The 16,283-nt window shown below is 52.9% G+C and overlaps 1 protein-coding gene across 2 annotated transcripts in view; it reads left to right on the forward strand.

Moving 5' to 3' along the window:
- The window catches only part of ALX4 (ALX homeobox 4), a 46,705-nt gene that overhangs the window by 17,903 nt on the left and 12,519 nt on the right, over nucleotides 1–16,283 (forward strand). For both annotated transcript variants that reach the window (XM_040495384.1, XM_040495383.1), the window contains exon 2: nucleotides 15,710–16,020. In XM_040495384.1, coding sequence (XP_040351318.1) covers nucleotides 15,710–16,020 — 311 coding nt within the window. The remainder of the gene's footprint in view (nucleotides 1–15,709; nucleotides 16,021–16,283) is intronic.

Consider the following 16,283-nt stretch of genomic DNA (forward strand, 5'->3'; position numbering starts at 1 on the left):
CTTCTCTGTCTTGTCTGGTTTGGGTCTGAAAGTGCTATTGGGTCTGAAAGTGCCTCCGTGGGGGAGACTGGGGATTCGGGCTTTCTCCCTGTTACAGAGGAGGAGTAGAGGCTCAGAGGACTCTGTGGGAGGTGTTTAGGGACAAACCCAAGGCCGCATGCTTTGGTGGAGGCAGACTGGGGCAATGGGCAGAAAAACCACTTGAAATCAGGAGACAGAGGTCTCCCACTGACAGGTTGTGTGATCGCTCGGGACCTCCGTATCCTTCCCGTAAGGGAGAGGGTGGCCTAGTGTGGTCTCTGAGTTCTGAGGCTTCTTGCCAGGGTGAGGGGTGGGTTTGGGAGGCTCCTTCTGCTTCTCCGGCAGCAGACCCGGCCCCGGCCGGCACCCCTTCCCCTGTAAGGTGTCAGAATCTCCTTCAGCCATGGGAGGCAGAGCTTGGAGATGAGACCTGGGCTGGGCCTGGAAGGTAGGAGCTGGGGAGCTTCCAGTCTCCTTGAGGAGCAGCTAACAGGGGGGTGTGAGTTCTGATAGAAGTCAAGACCCCCGCCCACCCTAGTAAATATCAGGAGGTGATGTCCAAGTGTTCCATCATAAGTGGGGCTTTTTAGGGTGATCCTAAAACTCGGTTTAGATTAGTCCTCTGAGGTGGGAATTACTCCTATGGCTCAGTCGTGTCTTTTGGTGACAAGGTGAAGCCTGCCTTCACTCCCTCCAAAAGCCTGTGTGTGTAAGAAAGACGACCCATCACTGCCTCTGCCTTCAGAGGCACCAGGCAGGACACTGGGCTTGGAGCTGGGCCATCTGGGTTCCAATCCCAGCTCTGCCCGCCACCCCCCTCCCCGCCCCCAGCTGTGTGATCTTGAGCAAGTTGTTAAACATCTCAAGACCTCAGTTTCTTTATCTGTAAAATGGGAGTGACAACACCAAGCTCCTGGGAATTGGGAGAATCAAATGAGATCGTGGATGGGTCAGCACTGCTCAAAGGGATTCTGTGCCTGTTTTCCCTACTGTCACCAGCCCTGGTGGGAGGCCCCTGTCTAAGACTCCTCCTTGGTAATTAGGACCTGCATAGTTGGGAGAGTTGGAGGCGTCCTGTTTTACCATACAGTCTTGCCAAGACTTCTTTGGTTTTCAGTAACTCTGTTCAAGCCCATGTCATCACTGAAGACTCCCCTGACTTTTTCAAGCAAAACTGACCACTCCTCATTGTGGACCCCGCTGTGCCTGGGACCCAGTGCTCTTGCCCTTCAGGCCCTGGGACAGTTGACCGCTATTACTTGCCTGTCCCCTCCATGAGGCTGTGACCAAAGGGAAGTGCTTGATGAACGGACACCCGAGTGAACCAAGGAGCGAGGGTGTGAGCGGATGCAAACCCAGACACAGCATCAGGAGAGGACGCGGAAAAGAATTTGGGGGTGTAGGCCGGGAGGTGGAAGGGACTTAGCCCTGGAGAGAGCGGGCTGAAGCCAGGACAAGGGCCCTAAGGGACACTGGCTTGTGCACTTTCTTTCCTTTTTCCAATTCGTTTCATTGCGATAAAGCACACATCACATGACATTTACCATCTTCACTTTTTTTAATTGAAGTACAGTGAACATCTGTTTTTCAGTGCATAGTCCAGTGGTATTAAATACAGTAAAAGGTTGTACAACCATCACCACATCCATCTCTAGAGTTCTTCTCATCTTGGAAAACCGAAATTCTATACCCGTTAACCGCTAACTTCCCATCTCCCTGCCAGCCCCCGGCAACCACCAACGACTTTCTGTCTCTGTGAACTTGACCGCTCTAGGTACCTCATCTGAGTGGGGCCTTTTTGTGACTGGCTTTGTCAGCATGTCCTCAAGCCGTGCCCATATTGTAGCATAGGTCAGAATGTCCTTCCTTTTTAAGGCTGAGTAATACTCCGTTGTACGGATAGATCACGGTTTGCTCATCCATTCATCTGCCGTGGACAATGACTTGCTCCCATGTCTGGGCTATTGTCAGTGGCTTTCTTATAATTCCTTTTTTTTTTTTTTTTTTGATATAGGAAACTTCACTCACTCAAACTAATTGTAAGAAAGCTGACATTATAATGGCCTCAAAAAATAAAGTACCTCTTAGAAATGCTGCTGGAAGCATCATGTGCTCCGATTGGGTCATCGGTCACTTCTGATGAGGGTTTTCAAAAGGCTGGGAAAGCAAGGTTCGTTCCCAGAGCTGGCATCCGCCTTGTGATTTTTGAAATTATTATTAGAGAGAGAGAGAGCACACACAAGCAGAAGAGAGAGAGAGAATCTTTTTTTTTTTTAATTTTTTTTTAATGTTTATTTATTTTTGGGACAGAGAGAGACAGAGCATGAACGGGGGAGGGGCAGAGAGAGAGGGAGACACAGAATCGGAAACGGGCTCCGGGCCCCGAGCCATCAGCCCAGAGCCCGACGTGGGGCTCGAACTCGCCGACCGTGAGATTGTGACCTGAGCCGAAGTCAGACGCTCAACCGACTGAGCCACCCAGGCGCCCCAAGAGAGAGAGAATCTTAAGCAGGAGCCACACTCAGCCCGGAGCCCCATGCAGGGCTAGATCCCCTGACCCTGGGGAACTAGGCTCAAACTCACGAGCTGCGGGATCATGACCTGAGCCAAAATCAAGAGTTGGAGACTCAACCGACTGAGCCACCCAGGCGCCCCCACCTTGTGATTTTGATATCGGCACGCAGGTGCATTTGTGAAGGCTGTGGATGGCAGTGGCTGTTAACTACACTCCAGTACAGGCCCCTGTTCGAATTACTACTAACACCGGCTTCAGAGCAGGGATTCCTGCATAAAGCGGCTTCTTCCCATTCACACCCACATGCTTCTTTTTTTGAAACCCTAATCTTTTTTTTTTATTTATTTAAAAAAATTTCAATTGAGGGGTGCCTGGGTGGCTCAGCCGGTTAAATCCCTGACTTCAGCTCAGGTCATGATCTCGCAGTTCGTGAGTTCGAGCCCCACGTCGGGCCCCATGCTGACAGCTCGGAGCCTGGAGCCTGCTTCGGATCCTGTGTCTCCCTCTCTCTCTGCCCCTCCCCCGCTTGCACTCTGTCTCTGTCTCTCTCAAAAATAAATAAACATTACAAAAATTAAAAAGATTTTTTTAGGGGCGCCTGGGTGGTGCAGTCGGTTAAGCGTCCGACTTCAGCCAGGTCACGATCTCGCAGTCCGTGGGTTCGAGCCCCGCGTCGGGCTCTGGGCTGATGGCTCAGAGCCTGGAGCCTGTTTCCGATTCTGTGTCTCCCTCTCTCTCTGCCCCTCCCCCGTTCATGCTCTGTCTCTCTCTATTCCAAAAATAAATAAACGTTGAAAAAAAAAATTAAAAAAAAAAAAGATTTTTTTAGTTGAGGTCTAATTAACATATAACATATTAGTTTCAGGCGTACGATGTAATGATTTGATGTTTGGATATGTTGCAAAATGACCACTGCAATAAATCTAGTTAACATCCGTCACCTTCCATAGTTACAAAAAGTCTTTTTCTTGGGGTGAGAACTTTTGAGGTCTACTCTCGGGTGACTTGCAAATATACAGTACAGCACTATTCACATACTTCTTTTTAAAACCTTTTTATTTGGACACAGTTTCAGACTTAGAGGCAAGTTACCAGCGGAGTACGAAGAATGCCCAGATTCCATTACCCGAGTCCCCGGTTCACCTTTTGCCATATATGCGCTCTTCTCAAGGTCTCTTGCAGGCTCTCGTGTGTACATGCACGTACTGGTTTATATGCAGGTGCACGTGTACGTGTTGTTTCCTTCTGCGCTGCGGATGTTCGATGGAGTTCTGTCAGGGCCGGCACCGAAGGCAGGACACCAGGGGCCCGCTGCAGAGGCGTCTGAGAGGGGCCACTTCCTGAGACTCCCAGCCTTGTTCCTTGCTCTTGACCCTGTCTCCCGGCTGCCCCATCCCAGCCCCTCACGGGACCTCTGCCTTAGGACGGTGCTCAGAAAATGCTGCGGTTCGAACCTTAGGCCTCCCACCTCTTGTACGTTCTCAGACAAGTCATTGGCTCCCGCCGCCTCGCTTTCTGGGGTATTTCACACAGTTATTGCACAGCCGTGGAGGCGTGACGGACGTCCTGGTCCTGAGCAAAGCACCAAGCCCACAGTTGCTGGATTTCAGTGAGCGTGCTGCTAGTTGCTTTTCCTTCCTTGGCTCTGGGAAACGCCCTCCGTCCTCTGGCCCCGAAAAGGACCACCCCCACCCCATGTGGGAAGGACAGAGAGAGCTTCTGTCTGGGGGGGGGGGGCGATAGTGGAGGGGCCGCAGCCCCTGCCTCTGCTGATGCCCCCTCCCCCCACGAAGAACCCACAGAGGGGTTGGCAACATAGCCAACTGGGAGAAAATACCGGAGGTCGTGGGGGGCGTTGGTCCGGCTCATTTGCAAGCAGCTGGAGGACCAGGGATTCCCCAGGGACTCCCCACAACTTTGGGGAATAAAACTATCTCAGGTCGGGCCTGCCACTCAGTTGCTGGTGACATTCAGTGCGTTCTTTCTCTCTGAGCCTCAGTTTGCCCATCTGTAGAGTGAGGATGTTCAGGAGAGTCACCCTGTGGGAGTTTTGAGGGGGTTGAAATCAATCAAGAATGTGGAAACCCCTAGAACTGGGGGAGGAATGAGCTCTGTGGGGAAGGGCAGAGACCCACCTCCCTCATCTCGGTGTCCCTTGCAGTTCTAGGACAGTGGCAGACACATAGTAGGACTGAATGACTGCTTGTTTGCAAACCCTCCCAGGTTGGACCTCGGCCTTCAAACAAACTTCTAGAAACCTCGTCAGGGCCTGGGGCCCTGGGGACCACCATCCGCCCTGAGGAACTTAATTGTGACTGCAGTGCCTCCTGGTGGCAAGATGGGCAACTGCAGCCTTGATCCTGGTCAGCTGGGAGTGGGGCTCTAGAACCTTTGGGCAGGCAGGGGCCAGGGAACCCGCCCTGGGGTTGAGCATCGTGTCCGGGGCTCTGTTGAGTCCTCAGTTGTGGTTTCCCATGGTAACCCCTTCCCCAGTCCCTGGCAGGGATCCGGGCTGTACTTGTTGAACGGAGGAAACAGAAGCCAGAAGGTTTGTGCAGGGTCATAGCAGCAACAGGGCCACCTTTGGTCCTTCACGCCCTGCCCTGCGGCTACGTGGGCTTTTGGGCCCCCTCTCCCACTCCCATGCCACAGCCACCCCATGCATACAGCGGTGTTTGCTGCTGGTGCCCTTGGCCACCCTCAGGAGGACAGACAGAGCCACCCAAGGCAGGAGCCCATGCCTGGCTCAGACCCCAGCAGGGCATCAGGGAGGCCCCGCTCTGAACTACTCACACTCAACTGGGGGGGACACTCCCACACACAAGCACGTGAAAGCAGAGAATTCAGTGTTCAAGGGGTAAGACCAGCCCGGGGTTGCGGGGTAAGAAGGGGTCCCCCTTGCACCGAACCTTGGAAGTCCAATAGACGTAATTCACAAAAGAAGGGATCTAACTAATACAAGATTTAACTTCACTAGTAATAGAAAATGTCAGTTCAAAACAGATCTCACTTTCATTTATCACACTGGCAAAGATTTTTTTTTTTTGAGTTTATTTTTTTGAGAGAGAGAGAGAGAGAGAGAGAGAGCGTGCCCGCACAAGCAGGGGAGGGGCAGAGAGAAGGAGAGACAGAATCCCAAGCAGGCTCCGTGCTCAGAGACTGATGCCAGACTCGAACTCACTGAGCTACCCAGGCGCCCCCAAAACTGGCAAAGATTTTTAAAACACTATGACTGGCACTGGCCCTGAAGCAAGAGGCATTCTAGCTGCTGAGGAACCTGGCGTGTCTTTGGAAAGATGTTTGGCCATGTTTATCAGAGACCTTCAAATGTGAATGTGATCTAATTCAGTTTTTCTAGTTCTTAGAGCTTCTAACATAATCACCATAATGTAGGGAGGATTGAACAGCAAGGATGTTCATCACAGGCCTGTTGTAGTTTCAAACCATCAGAAGCCCGGGTGCCCAGCAGTAGGAGATTGACTAAATAGAATTTGTCCCTGTGATGGGATAATATGTAGTCATTAAAAATGATGGTAGGGCGCCTGAGTGGCTCAGTTAACCATCCGGCTTCAGCTCAGATCATGATCCCACAGTTTGTGAGTTCAAGCCCCACATCAGGCTCTGTGCTGACAGCTTAGAACTTGGAGCCTGCTTTGGATTCTGTGTCTCCCTCTCTCTCTGCCCCTCTCCCACTCGTACTCTGTCTCTCTCAAAAAAAAAATTGTTTTTTTAAATTTTTTAAAATGATGTGGTAGGCGGGGCCTGGGTGGCTCAGTCAGTTAAGCATCTGACTCTTGATCTCGGCTCAGTTCATGATCTCACAGTTTCATGAGTTTGAGCCCCACATCGGGCTCTGTGCTGAGCGCGCAGAGCCTGCTTGGGATTCTCCCTCTCTCTCTCTCTGCCCCTCCCCTGCTCGTGCTCCCTCTGTCTCTCTCAAAATAAATAAATAAACTTCAAAAAAATTATGTGGTAAAAGAATATGAGATAGCATGGAAAGATGTACAGAATATAGTGTTAGGTTAAAAAAAGTTTATGAAAAATTGTGTCCGTGTCCGTGTGTGTGTGTGTGTGTGTGTGTGTGTGTGGTTTTCTTCTCTTGGCTTATCTTCACTTAGCTTATTGATTCTTAACATTTTTCCATCTGGGACACAGATTATTCTGTGTGATGAGAAAAAAGGCCACAGAAGTTATGGAGAAAGATATGCAGGTGCTAGCATGAGGGCTGATGTAGGGGGGGCAGGACGTACCAGGGAGCAGGAAGGGAGCAGACAGAAATGCGGAGACCCGAAGCCGCTCGTGTGTGTGTGTGTGTGTGTGTGTGTGCGCGCCCTGCGGGGGTGAAAGCGGGTCTGTGGGGCTGGAGGTGAGGTGGAGGGGGCGGGCGGGAAGATGTAAGTTTGTGAAGCAGGCAGGGGTCAGTTCCGCCTGGGAATCCTGAAGGCCATGGTAAGCCTGATTCGTAGGGCTGGCAGATTTAGCAAAAAAAGAAAAAGAAAAAAAAAAAGCTAACCATAAAACCAGGACGCTCAGTTAAATTTGAATTTCGAATAAACAATGAATCAATTTTACTACAAGTATTTCCCATGCAATATTTCGGACATACTTATACTAAAAATTGTTTGTTGTTTCTGTGAAATTCAATTTAACTGAGCACCCTGTATTATTTTCCTTGGCAGTCCCAGCGTGAGCTCTGGGGACCGGTGAAAGCCTTTCGAGAGGGTCAACGTACAATCAGACGTGTGTGTGTTTTACACAGCCTGTCTAGTTGTATTTGAGGGTTGTGGGCCTGAAGGCAGAGAAGGCCATTAAGAGGTGAACTTAAGCCTGTGGCCTGAAAGCTTCCAGTATGTCAGAGTCATAGGGGCCCCCGTTTGTGAGGACAGGAGCCAATCCCCACCACAAAGGGGGCTGTTCTCTGAAGCATCCCTACCCTTCCTCCACCCCGCCCCACCCCTACACCCAATGCTCTTATCTCCCCAAATCTCACTGTAGAGTCCTGCACCCTAGCAAAGCAGGCATCATTCGAGATCTAATCGCCGCTTTCAAATAACATTTTAAAATGATAAGAGCAATTCTTGTCTATGGTAGAACAAACAGAAAATCAATTCAGGGGCATCTGGGTGGCTCAGTCGGTTAAGCCTCCAACTCTTGATTTCGGCTCAGGTCATGTCCTCAGTTGGTGGGACTGAGCCCCGAGTTGGGCTCTGCGCTGACAGCGTGGAGACTGCTTGGGACTCTGTCTCTCTCTGCCCCTCCCCCGCTCTCACGCACGTGCTTGCACGCGTGCTCTCTCAAAATAAATAAATAAGCTTAAAAATTTTTATTCAAACCAAAAATAAATAAATAAATGATGAACAAAATCAACCCATATACCTGCATTCCCAGCTCTGGAAACTTCCAGAATTTTCTAAAGACAGGTACTCCCCCACTCCTCCACTTTTTTTAAAGATGAGATTTACTTACCACAACTCAAACATCTTTCTGGATACTAAAATGCTATTCTTTTATAATATCTGTTTCATTCATTTGCTCATCAAATGTTTATTGAATACCTACTATATTCAGGCCACAGTAGTAGGCATTAGACAAGGGTAAACAAAGGAAACCTATTCAGATATACTCCCTGTTTTACCGGAAGGCAGAGAGAGACAATAAACAAAGAGAAAAATCCCAAATAGATACATAACAATGTGTGCTAAATGCCAAAAAAGAAACCGTTTGCCGAACAAAGACTATCAGGGAGGATCTTCTATTTATGGAAATATCATCCTTTATTTAACCAATCTCCTATTACTGTCCAGTAATTGGTTGATGAACTTTCTCCCTAGCTAATTCTTTGTGCCCATCCACAATCGTTTCTTTAGGATAAATTCCTGGGGAGTGAGATTTCTGGGGAAAGACATACAGACTTTTTATTAGTTTTTCTTTAGTATATGTAAATACAGTTTTGTATTTTCCCTATAGTTTACATATCTTTCATTTAAAAAATAATATGCTGCAAAATTCAAATTTGGGGCTGTATAGCTTTATGAATTTTAACACATTCCTGTGCGTGATCCACGTACTCACCACGACGACTCGGGTGAGGGATAAGTCCACACACCAGCCCTTTATGGTCAAGCCCTCCCCCTCCCCAGCCCCTAGCAACCGGTGATCTGTTCTCCATCCTGATCCCGTCGTCTTTCCCAGAGTGTCATATGATAAATAAGTGGAGTCATACATATGTAAATTTTGAGTCTGGCTTCTTTTACCGACCCTTAACGCTGCTTTTGAGAGTCTTGCCTGCAATTGCCTGTGTAATAGCTCATTCCCTTTATCTCTGAGTCGCATCCTGTTGCATGACTGTTCCAGTTTGCTTATCCAGTCACCTGTTGAAGGACATGTGGGTTGTTTCCAGTTTGGGGTGATTAGGACCCAAGCTGCTATAAACATTTGCCTGCAGGTTTGGTGTTTTTCCCCCAGAAGATAAGTCCTCATGTCTTGCGGGTCAGTGCCTCGCAGTGGAGTTGCTGGGTCACATGGGGAGTGTGTGTTGGATTACGTGGCTGCTGCCCTGTTTTCCCGCCGGCGGGTCACGTGGGACACTTGCCGTCGCTCCTCGTCCTCGTCATCACCCGGTGTCGCCAGGTTTTTCGCTCGTATTGCAATAGGTGTGTGGCAATATCCCATTGTGGCTGCATTTTCATTTCCGTGGCGGGTAACACGTCAAGAGCGTTTTCTCCTGCTTTTTTGCTGCCTGCCTGTCTTCTTGGGTGAAGCGTGTACTTAGGTGTTTTGTCCACTTTTTTTTTCTTTTCTTTTTGCATCTCTGTCAACTAAACCCCGCGCTTTATTCAGATTTCACGAGTTTTTTTCCCAACGTCCTTTTACGGTTCCAGGACCCTATCCGGGACACCACATTTAGTCCTCAGTTCTCCTTAGCCTCCCGGGGTCTGTGTTAGTTTCTTGAACTTTCTTTGTTTCAAGAAGCATTTGGAGGGCTTGTGTTGGCGGACAGGGGTGCCCACGTCCCCTGCGGGTGGCTGGCCTAGACACCTGAACTTCCATCCCTGCCCCCCCCCCATCCTCTGCAGATGGGCAGCTCCTGGACACGTCTGCCTGTCCCGGGTGAGCACAGGTATCGGCTCTCTGCGCGTTCCCTGAAGCGTCACCCCAGTTACTGCGGCCCCTTCGGCGTTATTTATTGAGCCTGGAACTAGACAAGGGACATCCAGGCTGAGCTCAAGACAGAGCCCAGTGGCAGATGAGGTGGACTGGGGATGTGATCAATGGCTAACCTTTAACCTTCGCCCCTACCCCCACACGACTGTTTGGACAGCGGTAGGTTTAGTCAGTGCCCTTTAAATAGCATGAAAGGGCCTCACGCTGGCCTGTTTTGTTTAAGGAGATTACATCGGCGCTGTGCACTCTGCCACAGGGTGTGCGAGGCCAGCTCACCCGAGAACAGAGAGAGCGGCGTGTCCCCCACGAAGCAGATGTTTGGAGGAAAAATAGATGTAATCAAAACCATGGAGGATAAAATTACTCAGGCCCCTTAGACATACGCTTCATATGCACGGGCCTGTGCACAGCTACACAAACCTCTCCCGTGTCCATACCCACCCACGTGTATCTGCCGAGTGACGGTCACTCACCCAAATCCCCGTGCACCACAGCACGCATCCTACTTGGGGGCCTGCACGCAACCCCACAAGCCTGCCCATCCATAGACCCGTCCGCAGGCAATGACACATATGTTCCCCACACCCATTCCCAGTGGCAGGCTTGTGCCACAGGCCCGAGGGGGCACGTCCCTGCACGCAGAAAGAATGCACGCAGAGAGGCCTCTGCACCCTCCCGCAAGTGGCTTCAGAAGTACATTCTCTTGTGATCCTAGCCATGAAAAAGAAAGCACAGTCACCTTTGGAGATCTCCCAAGGACTTTCATATCAAAAAATGATAGACTAAGAGTGACGCCACTGGGTTGAATGGGGACAATGAGCAGAGGGTGAGGGAGTGAAGAGAGAATTTCTATTTCTTGCATTTCTTGGAGTTCAGGCAGAGGTTGGAGGGCCTTCTGTGGCTCCTGATTAAGACCCCCTTTGGGGGCACCCGGGTGGCTCAGTCGGTTAAGCCATTGACTTCAGCTCAGGTCATGATCTCGCGGTTTGTGGGCTCAAGCCCTGCATTGGGCTCTGGTGGGGCGGAGCTTGCTTGGGGTTCTCTCTCGCTCTCTCCCTCTGCCCCTCTCCCACTTGTGCACACTTTCTCCCTCTCTCTCTCTCTCTCTCTCAAAATAAATAAATAAACTTAAAAAAAGAGTATATCCTTGAGCCATATGCTTCCACTTCATGAGAAGTGGTTGCTGGAAATATTTACCTGGGATTGTTTGAAGGGATGCCGTGCCATCATGGCCGCCATCACCATTGCATGCATACCCCCCGGTGGGGCAGGTGCTGACTGCTGTTGATGTTTTATGTGTGCACATTACTTGATTCCGTTGGGGGGCCGGGGGTTTATATCCAGATCAAGACATTCCACTGGGAAGCTGCAGCTTGGGATTGTACTGTCTTGGGCCCCAGAGACTGGGACAAAACCGTCTTGAGGACCCCTCCGCACTATGGGAGGGGCGTCTACATGGCGCCTGTCCCGAGTCCGTGTGGAAGGAAGGGTAGGGGAGAAGCCAGAACTGCAGGAGGGTGGCTTAGACCAAGGGGCGGGGGGCTCTGTTGCTTCTCAGCCCCACGCAGTGCCAGTGCCGCGGCCTGAAGAAGGCTGGCCCAGAAGCAGGGCAAGCCGAGAGTCTCCCAGTGGCCTTTCCCCAGTGTGGCAACATGGTGGGTATGAAGCCGACTCCCAGAAGATCTTGGACTGGGTTTCCTGGACGTTTAAATCCTAGAGCCCCTTCCATGAATCCCAACTCTTTGCTTCTCCTTCTGCTTCTCTGGCACCCCCTGTTTCCCTCTTGCCCCCACACAGAGACACCCTTCAATGTCTGCGTTGGTCTTCTCCCCTCTCCCCTTCCTCGACTCGTCTCCCCCCATTGTTGCAGCTGTCAGCTGTTCACGGAGGAATTAGTGATTGCAAGCCTCTTTTTCACGTATCCTATCCACCTTTCTCCTCCTTGTCTAGCAGGAGGAATTGATCCATTTATTTGTTCAACAAATGCTTTCTGCATGTACCTATAGGGCACGTAGCTGCACACAGGAGGCACATGGAGGTAGCTGGACAGAGTGAGAGCTCAGTAGTATTTGGTTATTGGAATTTGTTCTTTATCCTTCAGCAACTTCTCACTGCATGTCTGCCATCTGCCCCACCCTGGGTTAAGCCCAAGGTCAATGACATGAGGTTCCAACCCTTGGGGAACTGATGTTCCACCAGAGGCAATGGATACTCGGGGCCTGATTGTATACTAGTCAGAAACACAAGCAGTAACTGGAGAGGCTGAGCAGAGGACAAAGGGGTCTGTATGGTTGTTGCAGTCTGGGAGGACTTCCTGGAGGAGCTGGTGCTTAACTGGATCTTGGAGGTCAGCTGGAAGGAAGGGCATTCCAGGCAGGTGGCTGGAGGTACGATGGAGAGGAACAAGGAGGTAACCTTTAGTCAAGACTCATTCAGCATGAGCAGCGGGGTCCTCTGTTTTCAGGGACTGTCTTGTCGAGGGCACTGCAGGGCGAGCTTGTCTTGGGCCACCCAGCTGACTCGCCACCTAGCTCCTCAGGATCATCTAGTTGGAGAGCAATCTGCTGGCTTTGCCCCAGGGTCCAGCACCATCACCCAGCCCCTCCCTGGGGCCCCCCTGTCTCAAACAGCCTTGTTAAACTTGGGACCCCTGAGGAATAGTGGTGGAAACCACAGTTGTTTAGCCAGGAGGGCAGAAGACTCTGGGAGGTGTGGCCGCTGTCTCTGGGAAGGGCCCTGGGTAGTTGGGGCCAGGACCAATAAGCCCTATGTCTAAGAGACCGACATTGGCCGGACCTCGGGATGAACGGCCCAGCTGTCCTGATGGCAGTGAGCTCCCTGCCACCACAGCCCGTCTGGGATCTGTGGACTGAGTGCCTGAAAGAGCCTTGGCTTGTCATTCTGACCAGCTGGATGGGCCACCAGACCTTGGCGAGTTATTCTTTGTTATCTGAATTAGAGACCCAGCCTCTAACGTAAAGCAAAATGATCAACGGTGAAGACTGAGGTTAGACAGCTTGCTTCCCTCTTGTCTGAGAAGCCAAAACATCCCTTTGCCAGAATCCTGTCCATCTCTAGGCCTTTCCAGTTGGCCACAGTTTGCCTGGACACAGACAGGTTCCTCTTCCTTCTCCCCTCTTCTCAGATCCTAAGAGAGGGTCCCGATGGTGACTGAGGCAGGGGGGATACTCCACCGGGCTGAGGCAGTGACACACCCCTGCCTCCTCCCCCTACTCCCGACGGGGCACGGCTGCTCCCTTTTGCAGACGAGACTCTGAGACTCTGAGAGATGTCATCTGTGGTCTGGGGCAGATGGTGATAGAGCTGGAAATGAGACCTGATCTCCCAACTCTTGGCCCCGTGGTCTTTGTGCACACCGTGCTGTCTCATTTCACCCCGACTCGCTCGGGCTCAGTGGGTGGCTGGAGGTACCAGAAACTAGATCCTTACTTCTCGCCATAGAAGACTGGCTGTTCTCTGCTGCCTCCCCACTGGCTAAGCCTAGAACTAGGTCGACACGGAGGGCCTTCTCTCAGAGGCCACGTCTTTCCCTCCTCATCCTCAGAGGCTGGTCCTTCTGCCCCCCAGGATGAGCCAGCAGGACTCCTTGATGATGACAGCTCCCTGATCCCTCTGGCCCTCCCCCTCTCTCCCTGGGAAGAGGCCCTGAGCCCACAGGGTAGGAGGGTAGGAGTAGAGGACTGACCCATGAGCTAGGGGCTCACTAATTAGCACACATTCCCTGCCCTCTCTCTCCCTCCCTTTCTCTCTCCCTGCACTAGCCTCCTCCCCCAGTTAAAACTAGGAGTTTGGGCTGGTCCCTACAGCCCTCGGTTTCTGTGACATGAGCAGCCCGGCCCCTCTTGCTGTGCGGGGTGGTCCCAGTCCCAGGCTGGATGCCAGAGGGCACTCTTAGGGTCCGTGGGGTCATGGGATGGAGCCTGGAGATCAGTGCTGGGGCGGGAGGGGCAGGGTCTGCCCCTCCCCCCCCCCCCCCCGCCGGGCCCCCGGGAAATGGAAAAAAAAAGATTTTTATTTTTGGTGAGGGTGGGTGGGGTTTCTTTTCTTAAAATTTCTTCTCTAAAAAAAAAAAACCCAAAACATAAAACTTGTTTGTCTGCCAGGAAGATAAATATCTTTGCTGAAAGCTCTTGGCCCGGCTGCCCGTTGCAGTTTGCATAACATTGTCACCGAAGCCGTGGCAGTCTGCGTGTGCCCAGGCTCACATGGGTGTCATGCGAGATGCCCGTGGGCCGTCCCCCCACGGCGCTGTCAGTGGCCTCAGGAATGGCCTCCCGACACTGCTTCAGGTCCATTGTGGGCACTCACCTCCACCCCCTTCATCGGAGCTGTGGAGAGAGAGGTGGGGACGACAGGCAAATGTCCCTCTCACCTTCCCAGCGGTGAGAGTCCTCAGGGCACACAGAAAGCCAGGGAGGAGAGCCGCCCTGACGCCTCAGCCCCCAGGATATGGATGGAGTCAGGAGACCTGAGCTAGACGCAGTGTCCCGACACGTCACGCCCACGGCTTGGACCTGTTCCCAAAAGAGGTGCCCACACCCACCAGGCGTGCTTGTGCCAGTCAGCTGGTACGTGGGAAGCCCTCTCACGTGCTCCCCCTTATTAATCTGTACTTGCGTCTGGTGCCTCATCTCACCCGCCAGAGTCCCAGGCAGGGGAGTGTGGCTCAGAGGAGGGCTCACACGGGTCTCCAGACACCAGGCCAGCGCCTGCACACGCTCCTGCACTCAGACGCGCGGGGCGGGGGGCCTGCCTGCCGCGAGGGCTTCTCCGGGCTAAGAGTCCTCTGCCGCCCGGAAGACCATAGCGGAACCGGGAATAACAACCCCGGCAGAAACCTCCAGAAGCTGGGACTGTGCCGAGGGCTCTGCATGTCGGCCTCCTGAACCCCACACTACCCCGTGAGGAGGATCCTACAGATATGTTCATTCCCGTTTCATAGAGGGGGAAACCGAGGCACAAAGACGTTAAGTGAACTGTCGAAAGCACACAGCTGGAGAGAGGTACATGTGGGATACACTCCTTCCACTGGCTCCGGGGCCCCTGCTCTAAACTTGACTCTGAGTATGTCCGCCCAGGGTGCTAACTGGGCCATCTGGACATGGACAAGTTACTCCCCGCCCCACTGTCCCCTCTGGCCTCCGCCTCCTTATCCTTGACTTACATGGGTCGACTGGTCCTCTTCAGCTCTGGGCGTCTAGGAATCCACCAGCAGAGCCCCATTCCGTCAGATGGCGATGGCTGTGGGCCCAGGCGGAGAGCTTCGTCTAAATCTACTGGGGCGCACACGGCAGCATCCTGGGGATGCGGGTGTCCTCCCAGTGTCCCCAGTACATGCAGCACTTGCCTGGAGCAGGCAGGACCCTGTGAGGACAATAGGTGAAACCTGCAGAGGGCAAGAGTATGACCCCCCCCCACCCCCACCCCAGGCTGGATTCTTGGTGGGAGGGGAGGGGTCTCCACAGCTCCTGCTGAGCCCAAACAGGACCAGGCCAGGAGAGGAGGGCCATTCCTGTCTGCCTCGACACTGCCCTGCTCTCTGCCCCTGCTCCGTTGGGCCAGACACGGCTGCTGCATGAGATTTCCCTGCCCTGGGAGTCTGAGGCACCGGGTCAGCATCCTTGATGCCCAAAGCAGAGTTGTGGCAAAGAGGATCCTTCTAGAAGGGAGAGCCCAGGGCCAGTGGGCGACGGGGATTAAAGATCTGAGAGATCAGATCGGCGGACCAGAGTCATGTTACATCGGTGCCCAAGGGGATCCATTCTGAGACGACGGCCCAGAGGCTCACTCAGAGAGGGACAAGGACTTGCCCGAGGTCACACAGCACTTTGATGGCAAGCCAGGATTAGAACCCAGGCCTCCTGACCTCACCTCCAGTGTGACTCTGAGCCGGGGCCGGTGGCAGGGGATGGCTCTTCCCGTCCCTCCCTCTCCTCTTGCTCGGCTCAGCCATTGGTTTCTGACTTTGTTCCCCTCCCCGCCCCCCAGCCAAAGAGAGCTCGCTGGGTGACCCAGAGTTACCGCCCGACTCGGACACCGTGGGGATGGACAGCAGCTACCTCAGTGTGAAGGAGGCTGGGGTGAAGGGGACCCAGGACCGGGCCAGTGCCGACCTCCCCAGCCCGCTGGATAAGGCCGACTCAGAGAGTAACAAGGGTAAGAAGAGGCGGAACCGAACCACCTTCACCAGCTACCAGCTGGAGGAGCTGGAAAAGGTCTTCCAGAAGACCCACTACCCCGACGTGTACGCACGGGAGCAGCTGGCCATGAGGACAGACCTCACCGAGGCCCGCGTGCAGGTCAGTGAGGGCGCCCGGGGAGAGGGTGGGAGAGGTGGCCCAGGCTGGGGCCGCCTGACTGTCCCTCAACCACACCAGGGTTTTCTTTATCTCAGTCCAAGGAGAACCTGCCCCTCCCACCCCTGCTTCGACCGGAGCAAGGCTGCTTTTGTCCACCTGAGTACCGGGCCTCTTGCCCTGGCGGGAGCAGGGGCAGAAGGAGAGTCCCCAGTGGAGGCCAGGAAGCCTGTTGGCCGTGTTTCCGGGCCCCGTGTGGTGTGAGC

Source organism: Herpailurus yagouaroundi, unplaced genomic scaffold, assembly GCF_014898765.1.
Source record: "Herpailurus yagouaroundi ecotype Mexico unplaced genomic scaffold, PumYag 187, whole genome shotgun sequence".
Taxonomy (NCBI): domain Eukaryota; kingdom Metazoa; phylum Chordata; class Mammalia; order Carnivora; family Felidae; genus Herpailurus; species Herpailurus yagouaroundi.